Source organism: Cryptosporidium muris, genomic scaffold (genome assembly GCF_000006515.1).
Source record: "Cryptosporidium muris RN66 scf_1106632373433 genomic scaffold, whole genome shotgun sequence".
In the NCBI taxonomy this organism is placed as follows: Eukaryota; Apicomplexa; class Conoidasida; order Eucoccidiorida; family Cryptosporidiidae; genus Cryptosporidium; species Cryptosporidium muris.
The window spans coordinates 99167-124894 of record NW_002196580.1 but is presented as its reverse complement, the minus strand read 5'-3'; the positions used below and the strand labels follow the sequence as shown (position 1 = coordinate 124894).

Genomic DNA, 25728 nt, shown 5'->3' with positions numbered 1-25728 from the left:
TTCAACTTTATATGTTTCTTCCCCCTTCCCTCTAAATATATTCTTTAACTCTGAATAAAAAAGAGGAAAATGGAATATTGGTAATAAAAATCATATTAGCAAACTAATCTTTGATTTTGCAGAAGTAATTATTCTCTAAATAAATTAAATATTCAGATGCAACTTTAGTGTAATCTCTGAATGTTAAAGTGAGACCTTTTTCTATATTGAAAGATGTATTACGTATATGCATTTAAATACCGGTATATAAATGTGCATGTAGTTTTCAGTAGAAGTGAAGAATATTCACAACATACTTGTCATTTGTAATAAGCTGTAAATTCCGGTTTTTTACCTTTTTGGAAGACTGTTTTTCTTGAACTGTTGAAAATGAACACTATAAGAAAGAGCGCTAGAATAATAATAGACTGATACCGTGGAGAATAATAGAATAGGAGAGGGACAAAGTTTTTAAAAATATAGGACCTACATTAGAGTTTTGTAGCTTATACTTGCTTCAATGGGTGACAGTGATACAAATGTTAAGCAATGGAAAATTCGCAGGCTAATTGCAACTCTAGAAGCAGCTCGTGGGAATGGGACATCTATGATTTCTTTAGTAATCAAACCCAAAGATGAAATCTCAAGAATTTCAAAAATGCTTGCTGATGAATATGGTACTGCCTCAAATATAAAAAGTAGAGTTAATAGATTGTCCGTCCTTTCTGCAATTACAAGTGCTCAACAACGCTTAAAGCTATATAACAGAACTCCACAAAATGGTTTAGTACTGTACTGCGGTACACTAATTACCGAAGATGGTAAAGAAAAAAAAGTCAACATTGACTTCGAACCATTTAAGCCTATCAATACTTCATTATATTTGTGTGATAATAAGTTTCATGTAGATGCACTTAAGGAACTATTAGAGACAGATGACAAATTTGGTTTTATTATTGTTGATGGTAATGGAGCATTATATGGGGTAGTACAAGGAAGTAGTAGAGAAGTTTTGCTTAGATTTACTGTAGATCTTCCTAAAAAGCATGGACGTGGTGGACAATCAGCACTACGTTTTGCCCGTCTTAGAATGGAGAAACGCCACAATTATCTTCGTAGGGTAGCAGAGACTGCTACATCTTTATTTATATCTAATGACCAAATTAATGTCGCAGCTTTGATTTTAGCTGGAAGTGCTGACTTTAAAAATGAACTAGCACAAAGTGATATTTTTGACCAAAGACTAGCAAGTAAAGTACTGAAGATTGTCGATATATCTTATGGAGGTGATAATGGATTTAACCAAGCTATTGAACTATCAGCAGATACTCTTCAAAATGTTAAGTTTGTTCAAGAGAAGAAGCTTATTACTAAATTTTTTGAAGAGGTTGCTCAAGATACTGGTAAGTTTGTTTATGGGATAAATGAAACACTCCAAGCACTAGAGATGGGTGCAGTTGAGCTCTTAATAGTTTGGGAGAATCTAGATACAAAGAGAACTGTTGTTAGAAATCCAGCTAATAATGAAGAGAAGATCTTTCTTACTGGTTTAACAGAACAGTATGATGAATCTAAATTTAAAGATCCAGAAACAGGGGCTGAATTTGACATTATAGAGGTTCTTCCTCTGACAGAATGGCTTGTAAACTCTTATCAGAATTTTGGTGCCCAATTGGAATTTGTTACAAATAAATCACAAGAAGGAAATCAATTCCAACGAGGATTTGGTGGGTTTGGTGGAATATTAAGATACAAAGTAGATTTTCAAGATTATGCAGTTGTAGACAATGAATTTGATGAATTTATTTAATAAGAGTACAATTCATATGATTTCATATGAAAACAAAAGATATCATAAGAAGAAATTAATTTCTGTAGTAACAGTTTCCCAAGAATTTAATTCACTTATAAGGAATATTTTACTTTTCAATAATATTTCACTATGAATTAAGTCTTACTTGAAGTCTTTATAGAAAGAATAGCTAAATATTATCTTTAAATTTAATTTAAATATAAATTATAAACACAAATATTTAATAATAAATTCTAACTAATGAATCTATTAAATGGAAGTTGTCATATTGTCTTTTATTGCTAAATAGAAAGTTCATTATTATCAAGAAAAAAACCTATTACTTTATATTGTATAGAATGAATGCATTAAGAGTTTACCTGAAGATCCACCTGTGTATATTGTCTTACTATCACTCCAAGATAAAGTCAAGAGTTTTTCATTTGTATCAACAGACTGAAGTGGTACCAGAGGAGATCTAATGTCTAAAATTTTTAAGTTAAAGTCGTGTGATACAGATCCAAGCATATAATCACTTAAAGGATTCCACTTTAACTGTGAAATCAGTCTTCTATGAGCATTTAATGCACTTCTTTGAATTAACCTTGTATTATTGTCTATTGATGCCATACTTTTATTTGATGAATTATTTATATCTAGTTGACTCGTTGCTCCAGCTCTTAAGTCCCAAATCCTTACTTTACCATCATCGTGAGAAGTACAAATAATATCACAAGAATGGTTGTCTTTAATTGAAAGAGAAGTAACTGAAGCCTTAGTATCCCATCCTGATATTATAACTCCCCTGGGTATTTGAACAATCTTAAGAGTTCCATCCAAGCTAGATGAGATTACATAATCACCTACAGATATTATTTCTGATATAGAACTTTTATGAACCCTCAATTCAAATAATTCTTCTAATTGCAAATAAGTATCAATCTGTTCACTATTTCTATGAGTGGGATCAGTTGAAGATAATAGATGCATATCACCACTTTGACTACCACAAACAACTAAAGATCCTTCAGATGTTATTGGAGATAAAGCCTCTATTGATCCATTACAAGCTTCTGGCTGATAGAACCTAACTTTGAAGTTATTTTTTTCATTATCAGGTCCTAATAAGTAATCAATTCCAATAATACCTCCATCCATTGTTGAAAACCATAGTTTTGAGTAATCAGAGTCATTAGATGGATAAGTTGCCATGGACAAGATTGTCGTACAATGACCACAAATATCTTTCGTATTAAATTCCATTATTGGACAGTTCTCTTGATCTTTAATATCCAACTTTAAATTCTTGTTCTTTGTATTGAGTAAATTGAAATTATTACTTTTATAAAATCTTACTATACCATCATAACTACTAGTTATTACAACTGGATAATCTGTATTTAAACCATTAATTACTTTGCGGATCCAATCATTATTTTCATCAATTAATATTGTATTAGGTTTACCTATAGCTAAAATGTATTCTACTTTCAATATTGATTCACTTGTTTTTCCACATGAAGTTAGATAGTCAGCTAAACTACCCCGTAAAAATATGCCATCTACTAAAAAATCAAATATTACATGACTTTCCAAATCTAACAATTGATTTAGAAGTTCAGATAAACCTGCTCTTGTTATTTCAGATAAAACTATAAATGTACCCCTTGGGACGCTATATTTATCTTCCTTTAATCTTGTAAAAAAAGATATTTCTACCTCAGCATTATTTTGGTTATTCTCATCTAATTCCATATCTAACCCCTAATTTCACATAAATAGGACCTGAATTTCCAAATATCGAATCTCTACTAAAAAATACTTAATATTTCTGACCACTATAGAAGAATTGTGCCGGTACTCCCTTAACCGGTATCCAGTTACCGGTATGTATTGCAAGCATGATGCATTTGAGGGGATGTTTATTTCTAGAATATTGCAAACTATTTCATTATTATATATTTGTAACATATTTAGAATTTACGATATCTCCTTGTAATACAACTCAATTCTTTGCTATATGACTTAATCTATAGTGGATTTTTTTAATAAAAGCAACGGACTAATGGAAGATCTAAGATACAAAGAATTTCCAAAAAGTATACAGTTAGATGGAAGTAATATGTAAGTTAAATTTTGCATTTCAATAACTGTATTTAACGAATATTGACTATATTTCACATTATATTATTGATTACTTAGGTCTACAATAGTACACAAATCAGCTACAGTATTTTCTGATAGCTCTACTAATTTACTAAATTGTTCTAAATGTAAAAACTATCAACTTCAAGATTCTTATTTATGTGCATTGTGTGGTAGCATAGTATGTATTAATTGTAAGTCTTCAGATATAATAGTTCTTGCAAATAAAGTAAATGTATGCCACTATTGTCTCGAAAAAATAACCAACGATAAGATTAATAATATCCAGGAGGAACTAGATATTAAAAATCAAATAAATTTAAATTTAAAGAAAGGTTTAGAGGAACAATTACAGATTATAGCTAGATGTAAATCATTTATTACCTCAATTGAAGGTAGTTTACTACAGCAAGGATTATGGAAAAATCTATGTGAACTAAGAAATGAAATTCCATTAAGTGATCTTTTTCATGAAAGTGAATGTGAGTATAGATTGTAAATTTTTTAATTTAAAACTTTTTTTTACTCCATAAATATTTTTTTTTTATTGTAGCTGGAATTCAACACTGGGTACAGACAATAAGAAAATTGGAAAAAGAAAATTTAGAGCTTAAGGTACAACTACAAGATTATCAGTATAATATAGTTACATTGTAAGTAAAGAGCTAAAAATGACTGTAAATCAAAATTTTATAGTAGTATAATTGAACTTAAAATAATATATTTACTAAAAAAAACTTATACCATTGAATTTCTAAATTATAGGGAGGAACAGGTAAAACTATTAATGGATGATTGCAAAAGTTCACAAGGATTCATAGAATCATTCAAACAAGTTTCCTTTGAGAGAGAAAATCTTAAGAATGTTGCAACTGAAACGGCTAATTTAGTGGAGAAGTATAAAATAGAAAATGAAAGCCTTAAGATCCGTTGTTTCAGATTAGAACAACGTGTAAAGCAACTAACAGATAATTATAGCAATGATTTTGATCAATTCCCTATAATATCTTTTAATAGAAGTGCAACAAATGACTCCCGTATAATTACACTATCAAGTGGATTACAGCAGAATCATGTTGTATTCGAAAACACCTCAGATGTATTCAGAAATGCTCAACTAGTTCAGTGTTGGGAAAGTTTCATTGTCTTTATTAGTAAGATTTGCTGTTGTTAATATTAAATATAGTGGACTTCCTATATAGCATAGGTTTTTACTTTTATCGAAACTCTCACTTTTACAGCTATAATTAATACCTGTATAATCTTCCTTAATTCTAATAATATCTTGTAACTTGTCAGAATTAGCCTGTAAATTTTAATATATTGAGTGCTTTATTTCATAACTGTTATATATTAACATATTAAGCTGAAAAAAGAAAAAAAAAAGAAAACTTACCTTAGCATTACTATAAATTTTGAATACCAATTCCCCCAATTTATAGGCATTATGTAAAATTTGTTTAGTACTACCTCCCAAAAAGTTTTTCTCTAAACTATTAAGTGGTAAATTCTTAGATAAAAATTGTAATAATTTTGAATATCTAAAATAAACAAATTTTTTAAAAAAAAGTTGAAATTTCACTTAATAACTACTTACTTGATCAAGATATCTGAATATGCAAAGGAAAGTTTTAAAAACATTATTTTTACATTTTCAATACTGGATACAAATTTAGTTGACTCCCTTAAAAATAAATAATTTGGATATGATAAAATATGTAAACGTCTCCTTTCATCTTTTTCAGTTATTTCTAAATATTCAATAGTTAAAATTTTATTTAAGTTATATGGGCAAATAAATCCGAATTTCTGCTCAGTTTGAAGTTCATTACATATATTCCAAATTAAAAATGGAATAGTAGATGAATTTGCACCACTAAAATGACAAGTCCAACTATTTTTATCCCAACCTTGAATTGTTCTTAGTTCCTCTTTATCTTTATATAGAATCCAATCTTCACTTCTAGTAATTGAATTTAGGTAGCGAGATGGTATTACAGAAACCCCTGGTTTCTCTACTGGAACATTAATATTGAACAAATTTTGGCTGGTTGAAGTTTGTGTACTACAGTACTCGTTTATTACCTTGATATTTATTCTACCAGTATCATTTAACAGTTGCATAACAATTGGTTGATCATTTAACCCTGATGATCCCCAATGAGATGTATGATTTAATATAAAATGATTCCTTTGTAATGTAAGCACGCTATAGCAAAAAAGTATAGTATCATAATTATTCAGTGATGCTAAAATAACTCCAACATTTATTGGATATAGTGAACTTTTACAATTATCATCAACTGCAAAGAATAGTGAAGAATCTGAAATACATTGATGTATATATTCTATCTTAAAAGAATAATTGGTAAACATTATATCTGTATCCATATATAATACAAATGGTGTACTTAAATATGACATAGTATTAAATTCTAATTTTACTTGCTCTACTATTTCATATAATTCAATTACTGCCAAATATCTCCAAAAATGAGGAAATTTGCAGTTGCATGCAGATTTACAACTAAAGTGAAAGTAGCAATAGCCATGGATTACTGCATAGTTTAATCTATTGATTTTTAGCCATTCAGGTTCAGTATCTACTTTATCTCCGGTAGTTAAAATATTATACTCACAAATCTGAATGTTTCTATATTTTATAGGTATATAGAGTTTAGTCAACTCAAAAAAACTTGTATCAGCCCAGCTGGGGAGCCATTTCCTTAATAGGTTTAGCTTATCATTAGTCAATACCTTGTTAAATGAAATAAACAAGAAAAAGTATACTAAAACAAATTTTGGGTAAATTTTTATTGCACACTAATTTTAACCTGAAGTCCGTAGAATAGTATTGCAAATTTATTTTCAATAAATTTTCTCATACTTCAGGGCTATAATACTTTTCTTTCAGCGCGGAGACATCGCGGTAACATAGGTACTTTACATATTGCAATTAATAAATATTAACCTAGTAGTAAAGCTATTAGTGGATTTACACAATGTAGACAGCTATGTATTTATTTGTTTATGTTAATTTTTTGATTACTAGGCGTCTCTTTTTTACAATTCCCTTTGAAAGTGTTGAATAACAACTTTTAGGTATTTCATTTACTTTATTGAAAATAAGTAGATATGACAACCTTAAATAAACCTAAAAAAAGGATTGTTAAGAAACGTACCAAGAAATTTATACGTTTTCAATCAGATCGTTTTTTAAGGGTAAATCCCAGCTGGAGAAAACCAAAAGGTATTGATTGTCGTGTTAGAAGACGTTTTAAAGGTACATACCTTATGCCAAGAATTGGTTATGGTAGTAACTCAATGACACGCAATTTACTTCCAAATGGTCTCTACAAGTTTACTGTTTCAAATGTAAAGGAGGTCCAAATGTTACTAATGCATAATAAGACATTTTGTGTAGAAATTGCAGCAAATGTAAGTAGTCGTAAGAGAAAGGAGATTTTGCAAAGAGCTGAGCAGCTAAATCTTACAGTATTAAATAAAAATGCTCGTTTAGCTCTTGAGGAAGATGAGTAAATTAATTAGTTAATTATAAAGTCATTAATTCTATTCATGAGCTAACTATTATTTTATTTGCATTCTCTATACTTTGTATTTCCTTGTATTTATGCCTATTAAATTATAATTTTATTTTGAAAGTTCTTAAATAGCTAAGTATTAAATATTAAGTAATGTACCTGTAATCTTTGGAACATTAATAATATCAAGCTTATTACTTGATTACCTGTATTTATATACTATTAACATAGTTAATAGTTTTTGTAATTTCAATATATTTACTTTATAAAGTCTAGTTTCTTATATATTGGGGATTTGCATGTGTATACCTGCATATACCAATAATTTTCATCTACATTATAGATATTACTTTGTAGTTACATAATTGAAATATTCGAGCTGTTTTTAATTATAAAAACTAATGGTATCTGCTAAATATAATAAAGATTAATGGTACCTGCCAAATAATATAGAAAACTACTTTATGAGCTCCCCTGACTCGTGGTGCAGTCCATCAAGCGGTAGAAATTGTGCATAAAGTGCATTAAAAAAGTGCAAAAAACTAGATGCCACTTGAACTTACAACTATATGAAACTTGAGCTATATATTAAGATATTTTATATATAAAGGAAATTTTAAGTTTAGATTGAAATTTTAAATAAGAAAATCATCAATATAGCACCCATTACATTAAAAATAAAATATGAAATTTAGCAAAAGGTTGCAGCATTATGTAAATCAACAATATGCTCACCATTATTTAGCATATAAGGATTTAAAACGTGCTATTAAGCTTATTACTGGTTCTGATACATCAAGTTATACAATAAAAGAGGTAACTAGCAATTTTGGTAATATTAGAGCATTGGCAGGTTCAGTATATAGACCTGCTGAAAGTCGTTTTATGGACTTATTAAATCATGAATTGGATAAAATTAATTCATTTAGCAATATAATTTATAATAGTATTAAGGATTCATTAAAACAAGTTTTAATTTATTTTACGAAGCTACAAAAAGATGATTTAAGCTCTGTTAGTAGTGCTAGAGATTCAGAACAATCTAGGATAGACTCTGGGGTAGAAGTAAGTAAATACTTTAATAAAAGTAAGTTACTTGAAGATTCAATACGTTCATTAATTGCTCAGCTTGAAAAAGCAAATGAAGATATTATTTTTTTGGATAGCTATCAACAATTAAATTATACTGGGTTTCGTAAAATAACAAAGAAATATGACAAAATAAATAAATCATCATCTTCAGCATGGTATATGGCAAGGTTAGCTAAGGAACCTTTCATGAACTTAAATGTCGATGCTTTATTACAGGACTTATCAAAGTGCTATGTGTATTTGAATGAATTAAAGACAAAAAATTTTAATTTTCCAGACGACTTTGTTTCACATAGTAGTACAAGTAGTGTAACCTCACAATTATTTCAAGAAAGTTTAGAATCAAGTATTATTAATTCGAATTCTACAGCTTCTGTTGTAGGGTCTTATGAATTTCATGCAAAACATTTGATACAAGCAGAAGATATTATGAAAGTAAAAGTCTTAGCAATAAAGAAAGTACCACTATTTTCAATAGGATTACTAAAAGTAGATGATGATTCAATATCACAAATATCTTCTCCAGCATCTAAGACATCTCACTTCACATCATCAATTTCCCTTCAAACAACAACAGTATCTTTTGTATACTTTGATAATGATGAATTCGAAGAATATAACAGTTTACGTAATTCTTTAAAACAAAATATATCGATTTCTGGGGAAAGTAATATCAATAAGGACTATATACCTCCTTTAGTAGGTTCTGAAACTCCACGTGGTTTTAAAGGAAATATATTTAGATTACGTTGGTTTGGAGAAAATGATGGAAATCCTGACCAATGGCTATATTTAGATTGGGTACATCCAACTGAACCTTGCTGTGGTAGTGTTGAGTGGTGTGATCCTGAACTTGTATGTAATATTAGAGAAGGGAGTATAGATAAAAGCAATTTTAAAGTCCCAATTCAGTCATATTGTTCACCAAGAACATTTAAATTTGAACAAGATACTAATCCATTTTGCTGTGCCACAGTCTCTATGCAACAAAAAGATATTTATCATATTCTTTCATCTTGTGGTTTAATTGAAAAAGAAAGTAGAAACCCAATTCTTGCAATTCCATTTGATGTGGAATTCTATATAGAACAAAATAGTAATCGCTTAACTGAATTACAAAAATATATGATAAAAAGTTTTGTTAATACTGTTAAAGCAAAGAAATTGAAACCAAGCTGTCATTTATGGTTCCATAGAACAACTTTAGCTAGCTCAGATAAAACAATTTGTATTCATATTGACACAAACTGGAGGTTAATTCCAGAAATGAAAAATAAAATTTGCCCTAAAAATCCTGATTGTCTGAGTGTAACGGGTAGCTATATTTCTGAAACTATTCAGTCACCATCAGCTAGAGATATGACTAAAATACGAAATTCTGAGTTAGGTATTTCAACTATAGCCGACACTCGGCTTTCAATTTTATATAATACATATATTGTAAGCCCACCTACGGAAGCTTTAGTATCTGAAAATATGAAGATGGTACCTTTCGGCATAATGGGAATAAGTATTTGTTTGAATTCAGGATCTTTCAGACCTCACCCGAGGGATTTCCTTAAAGAAGTTGTTGGATTAGCATCGGTCTCAGAAGTAGTAGGATTTACAAATTTCGAGACATGTACAGCACTACTGTATGCACACCTTATAAATGATTTACCACACTGGTTTCGATTTATGGCTAAAGAGACTGGAGGACAGCTATTAAGTACTCCTAAGAGAGAAGTAGATACGAAAGTACGCCTATCATTGGATAGCTCAAATTTACAAATAAATGAGAAGTTAAATACCACTAGTAATACAAAACTCCAGAAATTTCCGAAAGTAGATGTTTTGCATACAGGAGCAAGTGCTAGATTAATACATGATCAAGAAGCTATAGCGCAGAGAGAAGCATTAGCTATGACGAATGAACTGCAATTGTATTCTACCCCTAGACACTCTCAAGATACAATTGGAATTTCAGTCGCACCGACACTTAATAAGCATTTAATCCAAGGTCAAGAACAGCTAAGTGAGTCATTACTAGGCTCTAGAAGATGGGAAGTATCTCAAATAACTGTACCAGAACAACAAAGAATATCTCTACATAGGTTTATTGGGAATATTAAAAACTCAGTCAACAATTTAGTTAAATATATTTCAGTATGTTTATATAGAAATAATAGGCCAAGGGAAATTAGCAATTCTGAAGATCAAATTGGTAAAAAAGGTGCAATTTCAACTACAGTAAGGGTAGAACCAAAAACTTTTTTTGCAAATGAAAGAACTTTATTACAGTGGATGAATATGTCAGTTTTATTGGGAACAATGGCTGTATCATTATTGACATTTGGAACTCCCATTAGTCATATATGTGGTATTATATTAGCACCAGTCGCTATATTTTTTATTGGATACTCATACCATGTATTTATTGTCAGAAGTGCTGCACTGGAAAAAAAAGAACCAATTAATTACAATGATCGCCTCGGTCCAACACTATTAGTATTATCTTTGGTCACATCACTTAGTATAATACTATTTCTTAATATAGCTATTGATACAAATGGACCAGTTTCTCATAAAACAATGGAATCCCCAAGTATAGAAATTAAGCACCACTTAGAACCTTATCAATTATCAATGTAATAATTCATCAATATTACTAGGGTTATTTTAATAAATTATTATCCGCCCTATTCATATATATCGAAATCAAAAACATATTTCTATTATTGTAGAATTCCCTCAGGTTATTTACATAAACAGATCCTTTTTTCTCGCAATAGTTCTATTAAATTTTCTTTAGAGCTAATATTAGTAATTAGTTTGCTAATATCACTCTGAAATACAGTTAAAAATAAAAGAGTTAGAAAAAAGAGGGTAATTTGGTGAAGATCTGTTAATAATCATGATGTTTATTATAAAATAACTATTCTTAAAAGTGCAGATATTTTTAAAGAAGTAACTTACGATTATTCTTACTAGGCTTGAAAGCCAATCAATCCATGAAATCCAGGCATTGTAATTTTGAATAGGATCAGGTTCATCCATATACAAGCAAAGTGAATATTCGGGTAAGTCTCCCAGTGATGATATTTCAGACTTTAACTTCCCCCAATACTCATAAGATTCTTTGTCTGATATAAGTCTAAACCCACTACCCCATAAAATAGAAATTGCTCCAGGACGACTACCAAATGAATCTAAAAATGAGTTATTTTGTAATCTGATAAATCGATATTTTAAAGCTGATGGATCACTAAAAATAAAAAAAAAAAAAAAAAGTAGTGAATTATTCTTAGATATATAATATAATAATTTTGAGTGGTTTTATAATAACTGATATATACTTAAAAGTAAATAACACTTTAAACATAGAATTTGAAGTGGTCTATATGGAGATTTACAAAACTTACCCTGAAATCGTTAAAAACAAAGTTTTAATATTATTAATACAAAATTTAAAATCACCTAGAGATGTATTTGAGGCCATTTGCTCAAATCCATCGAAAATAGCCATGAATTTATCAATACTATTTTTATTAAAATTATATGTATTTTCCTGCAGTCTGTAAGCTTCAATTATTTTATTCATCAAAGTTTCTTTTTCATTTCTATCTCTATCTAACTTCAATTTTAATTCATGCTCTTTCTTTGCAATAGCTTCATTCTTCTCTTTTAAAATTTTTTGCCTTTGTTGTTCTTCCTGTAAAGTCTCTAAACGTCCTTCTTGGATTTTCCTTTCTAATTCCATCTCTTCTTGTAACTTTGCAAACTCAATCTTTCTCTTCAATTCTAGTTCGTATCTATCCTTTACATGCTGAAAAACAAACTTAAGTTCCTCCTCATAAATTGTATCTAAAATTTCATACTTTTCACAAAGATTTTTTAGTTTTTCACGCATTTTGGGACCATATATTTGCTTTTCTGGATCTGTTTCCTTTAGAAATATCCTATATTTCGCTACTTTTGTTATTAAAATACCCATTATACTCTCTAAGCGTTGAAAATCTTCTAATTTCAGTTCTATATCTTCCTTTGAAGTCTGTAAAAGGGTTTCACAAATATCCTTTGCATCTAAAAATTATAAAATCATTTCAGGAATAAAATAAAATGGACAAAATCATAATATATACGCACCATCTAAAAGCTTTAATACCTTTTGGACCTCAGTCATAGTTATTACTACCTTTTTTTCTACTTATCAGATATTTAAGACTCTTTGAATAGTAAAAGTAATTAGAGCGCCATATTTATGTAATGACTTAGAATAATACTTTTCATGTTTAAGAAGAGGAAAATCCCAAAACCTGGGAATTTGCGTTTAAATCAATTAGTAGAAAATCAACTCAGTAGTTCAGAAGAAATTTTACATACAGAAAAATGTAAAAATTTAATGACAGATATAGAAAGTAAACGAATTACAAATAATACAACTGACTCTAAATCAAAAGAGCAAATCCTGAATACTGAAGACTTATTACAAGATCACATATCTATAGGCTATAAAAGTGATCGGGTATTTGAAGGAATTTCTGATATAAGAAAGTTATATAGTGGTGATACTATGGACACAGATCACTATTCTGATGCTAGATTTATACTGGAAAAAAACGAACAAATAGGAGTTAAAGTTGAACAAGGAAAGTTAAAACACGGGATATATAGAGAAAAAGGTGCATATGTTCCGGTAATAAAGGGGAGGGAGGGTGCAGTTGCAGCATCAAAATATTCTGGAGTATATGGACCTACTCGTTCTTCCTCAACCAATGTTAGGTTAACTTTACGTATAGATTATCAACCAGATGTATGTAAGGACTATAAGGAAACAGGTTATTGTGGATTTGGAGATACTTGTAAATTTCTCCATGATAGGAGTGACTACAAAAGTGGTTGGCAATTAGAAAAGGAATGGGAAGATCAACAAAAGAAGAAAAAAAATGACATTATTAGATATTTTAGATCTGCAAATTCCTATAAAAATACACCTAAATCTAGTTTAGAAGATAATCAAGAGATCTATGAAGATGAAGATGACATACCTTTTGCTTGTTTAATATGCAAACAAAAGTGGGATGAAGATAGTAATCCAGTTGTAACTACTTGTTCGCATTATTATTGTGAAAGATGTGCCTTTAAACATTATGCAAAGACATCAAAGTGTTTTCAATGTCATAGTCCCACAAATGGTATATTTAATACTGCAGAGAAAATTATTGAGAAAGTTAAGAAAAATCGCATGATTTAATTCATACAGAGAGATCATTTATAATTATATAATTTTATAGAAATACTTAGTACCCTACAGTTATATTTATTTGTATAATAAATTGTTCTGTTTTTTAACCTTTATTAAAAACTTATTTAAATTATGATTACTTATTAAAGGTCAAAGTTCTGCTAGTTTAGGACAATTGAGATAGCGCGAAAAAGTTTGGCGGTAAAAAAGTTCTCATTACCGGTTTTTATATACTATAATTTTAATATTGCAATTCTTCAAGACTATTAACCGGTAGACCTAATTTGACATTGCCCATCAGCTACTAACTTTGTAATAGATATATTGGAAATACGATTTCAGCTTTATCTATAATATGGGTCAAGAAAATTAGCAATTTGAGCTTGTAAAGATTTAGATCTTAGTTATTGTAATTTTTGTTGTTCTTTCCTATTAGTAATTTGAATAGATTAGAAAGAAGAACTACTGTGAGATAATACTACTAACTAGCACTAATGACAATGGAAAATAATGTCGCTATGGAATTAAATATAGGTGAGCATATTTTGAGAATACCTAATGATGTGAGTCTACAGAAACAGATAGTGTCACCTGAATCCTTAAGACGTCAAATAGAAGCTGTTGAATTTTCTGTTATGAGTAGTGATCAAATAGCATGTTCGGCACATATGGAAGTGATACATCGTGAAATATATAAGCCATTAACTACAACTCCAATGTCTGGAGGAGTATTGGATCTGAAATTAGGAGCACACCGAGCTGATGCCCAATGTTCCAGCTGTGGAGGTAATCTTAGGACATGTGGAGGTCACTGGGGATATATACAATTACAACAACCTGTATTTCATGTTGGTTACTTTAAACATTTATATGGAGTGTTATGTTGTTTATGTAAGAGTTGTGGAGCTTTCCTACTTAGAGGAAACGAGAAGAAATTTTATCTAAATCGGCTAAAACAATCTTACAGTCTAGCCCATGCTTATAAACTCCAATTTAGAAAGCTGATAGATAGATGTAAGAAGGTCAAGATCTGTTCTAATTGCAATGCTCAACAAGGACAGTTACGTCGTTTGATTAGACCAACTTTGGATCAGTTTATGAAGTTAACCCATGTAGTTAAGAGTGAAAGTCATGATTATATAGAAGATTTAACTCCTTTATTTGTTCAAACTTTATTACAGAAAGTCCCTTATGAAGATTTGGATATTTTGGAGATGTTCAAGCCTGATCGTTTACTATTATCTAGACTTCCAGTTCCTCCAAATTGTATTCGGCCATCAGTAACAATGGGTGAGGCAGGAAGTAATGAAGATGATTTAACTGTGATTTTGTCTGAAATAACTGATTTAAATAATATGATTAAATCTCAGATGAAATCTGGATTTCAGACTTTACAACTTCTTGGTAATTGGGAATTTCTTCAATTACAATGTACGAGGCTAATAAATGCAGAAGCTCCTGGTGTAAACCAATTATTAGCAAGCAAGAATATTCCAAAAGCAGGTAGAGGTATTTGTCAAAGGCTTAAGGGTAAGGAGGGACGTTTTAGAGGGAATTTAAGTGGCAAACGAGTAGATTTTAGTGGTAGAACTGTAATATCACCAGATCCAAATGTAGCAGTAGATGAAGTTGTAGTTCCTGTAGTTATAGCCAGAATTATGACATATCCTGAGAGAGTAAATTCACATAATATTGAGAGATTGCGAGATGCTGTGCTGAATGGTCATAATATATGGCCTGGAGCTTGCTATGTTTACAAGACAAATGGTAGTAAATCAAGTTTAAGATATGCAAATAGGCGTATTGTTTCAGAACGCCTAGAGATTGGAGATGTTGTTGAACGTCATATGATAACAGGAGATTCTGTATTATTTAACAGGCAGCCAAGTCTACATCGCCTTAGTATTATGTCACATAGGGTTGTGGTTATGCCGTGGAGAACTTTTAGATTTAATGAATGTGCTTGTGCTCCTTATAATGCAGATTTTGATGGTGATGAAATGAATCTCCATATGCCTCAAAATGAATTAGCAAGAGCTGAAGCTAAATACTTAATGGGCTTGGTTCACAACTTAGTTACTCCAAGAAATGGTGAACCTCTTGTTGCTGCTACACAGGACTTTTTACTTGGTATATACTTACTCACAAGTAGAGATGTATTTTTGACTAGAGACCAATTTTCTCAATATTGTTGTTATTTTACAGATGGCTGTATTCCAGTTGAATTACCTCCACCTTCTATTTTAAAACCTATAGAACTTTGGACAGGTAAGCAAGTATTTAATGTTTTAATTCGCCCTAATCCAAGTGAGAGACAGCATATTATAGTTAATTTTGAGCTTAAGGAACGAGACTATGATACAAAGTTAGATCTAAAAGATCTGTGTCCAAATGAGGGCTTTGTAATTGTTAGACACTCTGAGTTATTAGCAGGAGCAGTTGGTAAGAAAGTTTTAGGAGGATCTAAGGAAGGATTATTTTTTCATATTTTGAGAGAAAATAGTAATGAAAAGAGTGCTGAAGTTATGGGAAGGGTGGCAAGATTTGTATCTCGTTACTTGGCCCAAAAAGGGATGACAATAGGAATAGATGATGTGACACCAAATGAAGGACTTTTATCAGCAAAATCCAAGCTTTTAGAAGATGGATATCGCAAAATTCAGGAAGAAATTACAACATTTGAACTTGGGAAAATGATACCACATCCAGGTTGTACTTTAGAGGATACTTTAGAAGTTAAAGTAAAGAAGATATTAGATGAAATCCGAAATGATGCAGGAAAAGCTTCATACTCAAGTTTACCATTTAGTAATAAACCATTATTGATGTATTTATCAGGGGCTAAGGGACAACTAATTAATATAGCTCAAATGGTTGCTTGCGTAGGTCAACAGAATGTTGCTGGACAAAGAATCCAAAATGGTTTTACTCAGAGAACTTTACCACATTTTAAAATAAATTGTGTAGATGGTAGAAGTCGTGGATTTGTTGCAAATAGTTTTTTCTCGGGATTACAACCAGATGAGTTCTTTTTCCATACTATGTCTGGTAGAGAAGGCTTAGTTGATACTGCTGTAAAAACTGCAGAAACTGGATATATGCAGAGACGTTTAATAAAAGCTCTTGAAGATTTATGTGTAAAGTATGACCAAACTGTCAGGAGTAGTGATGGTCAGATTATAGAATTTATATATGGAGACGATGGTTTAAATCCTATGAGTATGGAAGATAAATTAAAGCTTGTAAATTTTGAAAGATTATTCAAGCACGTGCTTTCCTATGTTAGGGTACATTCAAATATGATATATTTATATAAATCTTTTGAATTGAAAGGCTTAACTAAATATAAGAATTGTATAAATATCGGTGTACCTACTAAGGCTTACAATACGCAAATATTACCTCCTGAAGAAAATATATTAACTGATATCACTTCAAAGATCGAAAAATACCTTTTGAAAATGTCCAATGAATATAATTCTAAAACTATACCTTCAGACGGAAATTTTGTTGTTTCTGAAGAACCAGATAATCTAATTAAAAATGAGGTAGATCCAGGATATAAAGTACCTAATTGTAGTGATAGTACCAGTTACAAAGATCTAAATGGAGTACAAGATTTGAAACTAGCCTCTTCTATCTTCTCCACTAAAAGCTCTAAATTATCTGATTTAGATGAGTTTGATATATTAAGTTGCGACAAATTGCCTCCTAACCTCTCAAAGAAATTGCAAGTTCTTCATACATGGTATAAAAGATATAGCTTGGATTGGTGTCATAACAATGAAATTTGTAATTATATGATAAGCAATATGGTAGCATATTATATAGTTTATGGATGGCTATCACCTATTCAAACGAATGTTCCATTATTACCTTTCGAAATTGTGGCCTGGGGCGAATTTTTTATTAAAATGACATCTGAAGTAATTCCGAAGTCTATTATTGAACACCAGAAAATATCTCAGAATGAGTCTAATACTCATCAACTAAAAAACAATAAGGTTTACCTTTTTGAAGATGACATAAGGAACTTTATATATAATCTAACACTACAAGTTGCAAATTATAGAAGAGAAAATAATGAGATACCTGGTATTAAAGTTCAAGAATATACCAAAGTATTAGATAGTCATATAAATGATATCCCAAGATTTAATGAATGGATTGGAAATTCAACTAAGTATTTAGGAAAATTACAATCTTTAAAGATAGATTCTGACTTTCTAGCCTTGATTAGGAGATATTTCATTGTCCTGAATGATAAAAAGGAACAAGAAAATAAAAAACTTCAAAATGATAACTTAGATGGTGAAGAAATAATTAAAGAACCGGAAATTGTCCGATACTTCTACAAACCTGAACCAGAACTAGAAACTGATCCTGATTTGAAATTCAACATCCTTATAAAAGAAGAGTACCCTACACCTCCTAAAAAGAGACTTAGAAAATCACTAAGAAAAACTGAAGATGAAGTAAAAGACTGCTATAGTCAAGATTCATTATTATATAATCAACAAAAACAAGACTTGAGTCATTGCGTAGTCAATAATTCTATTTTACTGAATTCTTCTGAGTCACATCCTATTTATAAATCTGACAAAAATTGTCATACTACCAAACTCAAGTCTTGTCGTTCTAATATAGAGTATACAATCACAGTTCGACATCTATATGAATTTATATCTCTATGCTGGTTAAAGTATATGAAGGCAATAGTACAACCAGGTGATGCAGTTGGAGCTATTGCAGCACAATCTATTGGAGAACCTGGAACTCAAATGACTCTTAAAACTTTCCACTTTGCTGGTGTTGCGAGTATGAATGTAACATTAGGTGTTCCAAGAATAAAGGAAATTATAAATGCAGCTACAAAGATTTTGACTCCCATTATACAAGCTCCATTAAAAAATCCATGGGATTATAAATGTGCTCAAATGGTAAAAGGAAAAATTGTCAAATACTTACTCAGAGAAGTATGTACTCATATTGAAGAAGTATACTCTCCACAAGGTGTTTGCTTAAACATATATTTATGTGAGAAAACGATTCAAAACTTATATTTAGACATAAATGCTTATACAGTACGTGATTCAATATATTCTCATGGTCAAATATGCAAATTACGTCTTAAGGAGGGAGATATTCAAATAATCAATCAGTGGACATTGGCTGTTTATCCTCCAGATACTATTGAAAAAGGTAGCAGATCAGGAAGCACTAGTTCGAATAATAATTTGAGCTTAACTTCTGGAAGTGGTCCAAGCTCTCTTAATGTTCTTTTCCAGTTAAAAATACTTAAGAGAGGACTTCAGAATGTTATAGTCTCTGGGATATCTGGAATTAGACGTAGTGTAATTCGTCAAGATGAAGTAGTAGACCCTAATACAGGAAAGAAGAGACACAAATATAGCTTAGCAGTTGAAGGATATGGACTCTCAGCACTAATGGGCATTTCAGGTTTAATTGGGATAAGTACTGTATCTAATCATATAATTGAAACAAAGGAAGTTCTAGGTATAGAAGCTGCAAGATCAGTTATTGCACAGGAAGTTCTAAAGTGCATGGATGCCTATAGTATGGATATTGATTTAAGGCATATACAATTGTTAGCCGATGTTATGACTTTTCGTGGAGATGTTCTTGGAATTTCACGATTTGGTATCCAAAAGATGAGAACTTCAACTCTCATGTTAGCCTCATTTGAAGAAACTAATGAACATTTATTTGAAGCTGCATTTCAAAATCGTATAGACCCAGTAGATGGAGTTAGTGAGTGTGTTATTATGGGGAAGCCAATCAAAATTGGAACTGGTGCATTCGATATCTTATTTCAAAGCCCAGAATTAGTAAAGACGAAGGATTCATCAATTGGGAGGTTATCTAATTTTATAAGAAGAATTAAAGCATAATAACTAAGCAAAAGAAGATAATAATATTAGGAAGAGAAATATTGAGCATATTAATCAATAAACTGTATTCTAGATAGTTAAATAAGTTTTATTATCTCCTATCAAGTCAACAATTATACCCAAAATGTTTCTTATAAATTCAGGTACTAAAGTTTAAATATATCCTTGCTTATTTCTATACTTAAATTACTGGGCATTATATACATCTTTGAAAAATATATTACAATTTACTCAAGTCTCCTGAAGAAGGAAATGCTAAACACTTGCTAGTAATTAACCTAATATTAGTTAATTAAGATTTACTTAAAGCATTTATTTGTGTTTTTTTAAAATGTAAATGTTTTCTAACTTCAAAATATCAGAAGTACAAACTTAAAATTGAAAATATATCTAGAACTATCCTTACTTGTATTTTGACTACTTTCTAGAAATATAATCACTTCTTTACTAATAACTATATCTATTAGCTTTTAATAGAATCATGAGTTCTTGCTTATTAGTTTGTCACTTAAACAATTGGAGGAAACCTTTAAAGCTTTCAAGTCCTTTCTAGCTTTAATCTTGAACTTGGGATCATAACTTTTAAGAATTATCAAGTGGTATTAATTGACAAGTTGGTGGTTCTTAAATTTTGTTCAGTTTTCATCTACATGTATAATAACCCATTAATTAGGTTTCTTGTAGATATTTCAAATTTTGCAAGTTAAATATTTAGATTTAATATTACTAGTGCCTGAACAATTAGGAATAATCTTCAATAATAGTCTTTATTCTGAGTTCCCTTATTTTCTAGATTTTTGAAAATTAAATGAGCATAGATGCAAAAAAGCTTTGAAGGATATTGATTTACTACAATATTAAAGACTTGTTCATAAAATTAATGTACCCAAACAAAGTGGAGCTGTAAACCTAAATGTTACTAAAGAACATCTTGCAAAATATGTCATTGTAAATAGTTAATATCTCTTCATTAGTAAAATACATTCGTATTATTTAGAATCAGGCATTTTTCGGGTGCCATATAGCGAACTTGTACCCCAGTCGCATTGACATTCCAAAATTTCGTAGTGCCTGTCAATATGCAAAAAAATTAGATCTTTATACTTGATTTAGTTACTCCATATTAAGTTAAGAAATTAGGTTACAAACCTTCATAAATGTTGGAAAGTTAAATGTAGTAAAATAGGAAATTGAGAGATTTTATACAATATCAAGTGTAGATTTAGAATCTAATAATAGACAATAATCCTACATTTAAATATTGAAATTTCAAAATTATTTATAAATTTTACAAATTCAAAGGTTTTGCAAAGTAGAATAACTGAGTACTAGACTTTTTTTTTTTTTGATACCTAGTTTTGCTTTGGCATTACCTCTTATCCTGAAAATTCCCAAATAACTCATTGTTATACTTTCTTTTACTCACATTTCTTGTTATATTCATTCTCAACCCAAGGCTTCATCAAAATACAAGAGAATTCTGGAATATCAAGCCATAGAGAGTAGGGCCAACCAATACGACCACCATGGGAAGCCTTAATTTTACACTCATTTCCAGGTCCAAACATAGAACCTCCATACTTCCAATCATCTGAGTTGATTAAGACTATCCACTCATTTCCATGTGGAACTCCAATAGGATAATTATAATACCTTCTAGAATTGAAATTGCAAATCACTACTACATCATTACTCCACTCTTTGTATTTTCTCAAAAATGCAATAATGCAATCCTGAGAATTTTCGCAATCAACCCATTGAAAGTTCCATGATTCATCATCCCCAGCATGGAGACTAGGATAGGTCTTATAAGTATTTAGTAGGTCACTCAAGTATATGCAAACTTTTTTTCTTATATCTTCCTCTCCTTCATGCCAGTCTACAGATCTACTTTCCTTCCACTCCCTCCCTTGGGCTATTTCGGCTCCTTGAAATAGTAAAGGACGTCCTGGCATACCTATTTGATAACCAAATAGAGCTTTCATTGTTCTTATTCTATCCATGTATGGAGCTCCTGTAAATCCACATTTATCCAACAAACTCCCTTTGCCGTTAACAACTTCATCATGGCTTAATGGTAGTACCCAATTTTCGTGAGCCATATATAACCCTCTAAAAGTAAGTTTGTTATGTTTAGTATGTTTTCTATCTGGAGGAGTATATAGATAACTCAGAGTATCATTCATCCAACCAAGATCCCACTTAGCATCAAATCCCAAACCATCTGAACCCTTTTGAGTAACTCCTTTCCATGCTGTACTTTCCTCAGCCATTGTAAATACTCCTGGAAATTCCTTATGAATTACCCAATTTAATTCCTGAAGTAAACTTACAGCTTCCAAGTTTGCATCCCCTCCAAATTCATTTGGAATCCATTCACCATTTGGCCTTAAATAGTTTCTATACAGCATTGAACTGACAGCATCTATCCTTAGTCCATCAATATGATAACGTCTTAACCAATGATATGCTGCACCTAGCAAAAAAGATCTTACTTCATTTCTTCTAAAGTTAAATACTGCAGTACCCCAACCCTTATGCTCTCCTTCTCTTGGATCACCATATTCATAAGTTGGTGTTCCATCATAATATACGAGACCCCAAGAGTCTTTGCAAAAGTGTGCAGGAACAAAATCAATAAAGACTCCTATATTAGCTTTATGAAGTTCATTTACCAGATATTTAAAATCATCTGGGTTTCCTAATCTACTATATGGAGAATATTGGCCTGTTACTTGATATCCCCAGCTCCCTTCAAAAGGATGTTGAGCCAAAGGAAGAAACTCAACATGAGTAAAATTTAGATTACCTACATGCTTTACAAGTCTCTCTGCAATTTCCCGATATCCCAAATAATCCCCATTCTCTTTACGCATCCAACTTGGTAAATGTACTTCATAAATAGACATTGGTTGACGTCTCATCTCTTCATTCAACCCTAATTGTAATCTTCTACTCATCCACTTATCATCCTCCCATTTAAATTTGTCTTGATTATCCTTGTAAGAGTCATCGCAACTGCTTATTATAGAAGCATACTTAGGAGGAACTTCAAACTCCTGGGCATATGGGTCTATTTTTACAAATACACTATCTGTTATAGAATGAATTTGGTAACCATACTTTTCACCAACTCCCAAATGAGGAATAAATAACTCCCAAATACCAGATTCATATCTTGATCTCATAGGATTTGCTCTACCATCCCATCCATTCCAATCACCAACAACACTTACATGTTTAGCATGAGGTGCCCATACTGTAAATCTAGTACCTAATACTCCATTAAATTCCATAATATGAGACCCCAAGATATTATCTACATGCCAACAACTTCCAGACTGGAATAATGATATCTCTCCCTCTGTTAAAAGTAAACCAAATGAATAAGCATCCCTCAAAACAAACTTATTCTTAGAATCACCTTCATACTCAACTATATATTCATAATAAAGCTTACGTACACATTCTGATGAATTTATATTATCATGAATATATCTATTACAGGCTTTATCTGTTGAGCAAGATAAATCGGATACATTAACAGTAGATCTAGGTCTACTAGATGAAGAAGGAAGATATTCAAATTTATTGACTAATTTAGTATCTGAATTTAAATCTACCTTACAGGTATTCTTTACTTCTGAAATACATGAATGTGAAGTGTTCAACTTTAAATCTGAAGAATTTGGTTTACAATCAGATATATCTACTTTAGATACACCCAAATTTATAGAACTGTTTAGATTCATTAATTCAGTAGACTTATTCATGCCAAATCCTGTTGAGTTCTCAGGTTTTATTGTATACTTTTTATTATATAATGAAGAAATACTACATTCATCAATTTTATGTGATATATTCTCAACTGACTTTTCATAAGCTTCACCATATGAATTTTCTTCATCTGTTTCAACTCTACATTTGAAAAATTGAGACTCATTATTATCTATTAAATCACGCCTTTTTTCATTACTAGATGTTATATTTATACTCTGTTGTAATAAACCCTGCTGCTTATTTAGAAGCCCTACATCATCCTCATAACCACAATAATGATTTCTAACTACAGACATCCTATTCTTAAGAATTCTAAAGGCTTTCTCAAATAACCATAAGCTTTTTCCATTTAAATACCTTCGCACCATCTTCACAGGTATATTATTTGTATCAATAGTAGAATATGAATGCCCAATTGCACGGATATAAACAGATTTCGCATTCCTTATCCAAGCTCTTACAACGAAATACTCATGAGTCAAATCTTCACCAAATTTCTGATATCCTAACACACCAAAAGGTTGAGGATGCTCAGCTTTATCTAAAAGATAAAGATCATGATCTGATATCTTTCCATCATAGGGAACTTCATTCAGGACCTCATAAATATCCTTCAATTCCTCACCTACAGATTCCAGAGAACTCGAGTATGATATTGGACTATTTGCAGCCGTAGGAACACAGCTAACATTTGTAGATGTGGAAGATGCCATGCAATTTGTAGAATTCTTTGATTGACTAGATTCTTTAGAAGATTCAGCTACCTTAGTCGTCATCCTTAGAGCCATAATTTGAGTGAACTCAGGAATAAGAGTATCTGCAAATCTGAGGTCGCTTACAGGCTCTTTCGAAATTCCCTAATTTTTATACTTGATCAGGTTTATTGTCTTTCACAGCCTGTAAAGTATATACAAGGGTCACTGAATTTTACTAAGATCCACCTCGGCTGTCACAAATTTCTTCTTTTCAAAAAAATTTACTAATAGGATTTTTATAGAAAGAGTGAGTTAAATCAAAGATCACACATCTCGCGAAATTGAGCTCCAAACCTCGTAGATAGTGGCGGAGGTCCGCGAGTTAACTGTATACGCCGAGCGAGGGTCAATCTATATACTGCCTTCTGACAAACCTAGAAAATTTGTATTAAATTCTACAAATACAATTTATAGTGTAAAATTCATCATGACTATTTTAAATATAATTAGGACTGTATCTAGAAATTTTGGTGAAAAAAAAAAGTTGTAGACACCCTTACATTGATATAAAGCTTAATGATACAGATTTAGAATGCTACAGAAGCTACATTTGAACGTAATAACTGTAGAATATTTTCAGTAAGTAAAGTCTCTACATCTGTATCTAATCTCTTCTTAGGATCTATTTTACCTACATTTTCCAATTCAAGTTCTTGAGACGTTTTGTTTAGTTCTTGTAAAACAGAAGAATGGTAATGTTTGCTAGTCTCAGCAATACGCCTCATTATACTTGATGAGTCTTTATTTAAACTTTCCTGATCAATACAACATAGTGGAACAGACCAACTAGGTTTATGTAAGTTAAGTAACATTTTCTGTTCTAGTTGATTTTTACGATAGCTTATTGCTATAGAATAATAGTTTCTGTTAAGCCCATGTACAAGAGCTGTAATTGACGGTTTCTGTAAATGACCAATATTTGATGTGGTTTGACGTGGTTCCTGACCTGCTATAACAGATTGAGGACTAATTAAACGAAAACAATCAATAACCACTTTTCCCTTAACAGACTGAATAGGATCTACAACAATACCTACTGCTCGAGAGTTCAATTGCTCAAAACTCTGCTGTGTACTTACATCTGTACCTGAAAACCAACATCCAAAGCCAGGATGTGAGTGGTACCATCCTACAACTAGTTCAGATCTACCTACACGCTTTAGCATCTCTAACATATCAGTCTGGTATACAGGATCAACTGCTTCTACACTAACACTGTTGCCTGATTGTGGCATAGAGAATACATCAACAACTCGTACTGTATAATCATCTATAAATTCACCTAATAATAATCCCATAACTTCCATAGGAACCCCTGCCCTTCCATGCTTTAACATTTTAAGTAGAGCCAAAGATGAAATGTAAACTTGTTCTGATGTATCTGGAATCGGAGAATCGGGATCTTGAGGCATCAAACCACCAAACCCATGTAAGCTTCCCAACATACTACGTATATTTGCAGGGAATCCTGACATCTTTGTCTATTCACACAATGTATATACCTTTC

The 25728-nt window shown here is 31.0% G+C and overlaps 11 protein-coding genes across 11 annotated transcripts, besides 9 other annotated features; 6 read left to right on the top strand and 5 right to left on the bottom strand.

Moving 5' to 3' along the window:
* Positions 1-499: 499 nt before the first annotated feature.
* CMU_031440 (eukaryotic peptide chain release factor subunit 1, putative) lies at positions 500-1966 on the top strand (the record flags this gene model as incomplete). Its single annotated transcript, XM_002142316.1, has 1 exon — positions 500-1966. One exon carries the CDS (start codon positions 500-502, stop codon positions 1787-1789), a length of 1290 nt encoding a protein of 429 aa, XP_002142352.1. The 3' UTR covers positions 1790-1966.
* Positions 1963-2025: a sequence feature (AT_rich).
* Positions 2026-2116: 91 nt separating this feature from the next.
* Positions 2117-3526, bottom strand: CMU_031430 (uncharacterized protein; the record flags this gene model as incomplete). Its single annotated transcript, XM_002142315.1, has 1 exon — positions 2117-3526. One exon carries the CDS (start codon positions 3524-3526, stop codon positions 2117-2119), a length of 1410 nt encoding a protein of 469 aa, XP_002142351.1.
* A 310-nt stretch (positions 3527-3836) lies between these two features.
* On the top strand, positions 3837-5090 carry CMU_031420 (uncharacterized protein; the record flags this gene model as incomplete). Its single annotated transcript, XM_002142314.1, has 4 exons — positions 3837-3895; positions 3974-4398; positions 4470-4569; positions 4682-5090. 4 exons carry the CDS (start codon positions 3837-3839, stop codon positions 5088-5090), a joined length of 993 nt encoding a protein of 330 aa, XP_002142350.1.
* Positions 4216-4246: a sequence feature (AT_rich).
* Positions 4413-4465: a sequence feature (AT_rich).
* A 341-nt stretch (positions 5091-5431) lies between the features above and the next one.
* Positions 5432-5485: a sequence feature (AT_rich).
* Positions 5486-5509: 24 nt separating this feature from the next.
* Positions 5510-6801, bottom strand: CMU_031410 (uncharacterized protein; the record flags this gene model as incomplete). The annotated part of the gene is made up of 2 exons (XM_002142313.1): positions 5510-6705; positions 6741-6801. The coding sequence occupies 2 exons, from the start codon at positions 6799-6801 to the stop codon at positions 5510-5512; spliced, it is 1257 nt and encodes a 418-aa protein (XP_002142349.1).
* A 250-nt stretch (positions 6802-7051) lies between these two features.
* CMU_031400 (60S ribosomal protein L32, putative) lies at positions 7052-7456 on the top strand (the record flags this gene model as incomplete). The annotated part of the gene is made up of 1 exon (XM_002142312.1): positions 7052-7456. The coding sequence occupies one exon, from the start codon at positions 7052-7054 to the stop codon at positions 7454-7456; it is 405 nt and encodes a 134-aa protein (XP_002142348.1).
* Positions 7457-7552: 96 nt separating this feature from the next.
* Positions 7553-7574: a sequence feature (AT_rich).
* Positions 7575-8142: 568 nt separating this feature from the next.
* Positions 8143-11181, top strand: CMU_031390 (SPX domain-containing protein; the record flags this gene model as incomplete). Its single annotated transcript, XM_002142311.1, has 1 exon — positions 8143-11181. One exon carries the CDS (start codon positions 8143-8145, stop codon positions 11179-11181), a length of 3039 nt encoding a protein of 1012 aa, XP_002142347.1.
* A 104-nt stretch (positions 11182-11285) lies between these two features.
* On the bottom strand, positions 11286-12712 carry CMU_031380 (uncharacterized protein; the record flags this gene model as incomplete). Its single annotated transcript, XM_002142310.1, has 4 exons — positions 11286-11375; positions 11506-11794; positions 11952-12612; positions 12676-12712. The coding sequence occupies 4 exons, from the start codon at positions 12710-12712 to the stop codon at positions 11286-11288; spliced, it is 1077 nt and encodes a 358-aa protein (XP_002142346.1).
* Positions 11796-11857: a sequence feature (AT_rich).
* Positions 11974-12003: a sequence feature (AT_rich).
* A 105-nt stretch (positions 12713-12817) lies between the features above and the next one.
* Positions 12818-13783, top strand: CMU_031370 (zinc finger, CCCH type domain-containing protein; the record flags this gene model as incomplete). The annotated part of the gene is made up of 1 exon (XM_002142309.1): positions 12818-13783. The coding sequence occupies one exon, from the start codon at positions 12818-12820 to the stop codon at positions 13781-13783; it is 966 nt and encodes a 321-aa protein (XP_002142345.1).
* Positions 13784-13799: 16 nt separating this feature from the next.
* Positions 13800-13822: a sequence feature (AT_rich).
* A 452-nt stretch (positions 13823-14274) lies between these two features.
* On the top strand, positions 14275-19686 carry CMU_031360 (DNA-directed RNA polymerase III largest subunit, putative; the record flags this gene model as incomplete). Its single annotated transcript, XM_002142308.1, has 1 exon — positions 14275-19686. The coding sequence occupies one exon, from the start codon at positions 14275-14277 to the stop codon at positions 19684-19686; it is 5412 nt and encodes a 1803-aa protein (XP_002142344.1).
* A 1252-nt stretch (positions 19687-20938) lies between these two features.
* Positions 20939-20977: a sequence feature (AT_rich).
* A 127-nt stretch (positions 20978-21104) lies between these two features.
* CMU_031350 (1,4-alpha-glucan branching enzyme, putative) lies at positions 21105-24254 on the bottom strand (the record flags this gene model as incomplete). The annotated part of the gene is made up of 1 exon (XM_002142307.1): positions 21105-24254. The coding sequence occupies one exon, from the start codon at positions 24252-24254 to the stop codon at positions 21105-21107; it is 3150 nt and encodes a 1049-aa protein (XP_002142343.1).
* Positions 24255-24748: 494 nt separating this feature from the next.
* CMU_031340 (Mov34/MPN/PAD-1 family proteasome regulatory subunit, putative) lies at positions 24749-25696 on the bottom strand (the record flags this gene model as incomplete). The annotated part of the gene is made up of 1 exon (XM_002142306.1): positions 24749-25696. The coding sequence occupies one exon, from the start codon at positions 25694-25696 to the stop codon at positions 24749-24751; it is 948 nt and encodes a 315-aa protein (XP_002142342.1).
* Positions 25697-25728: the final 32 nt, after the last annotated feature.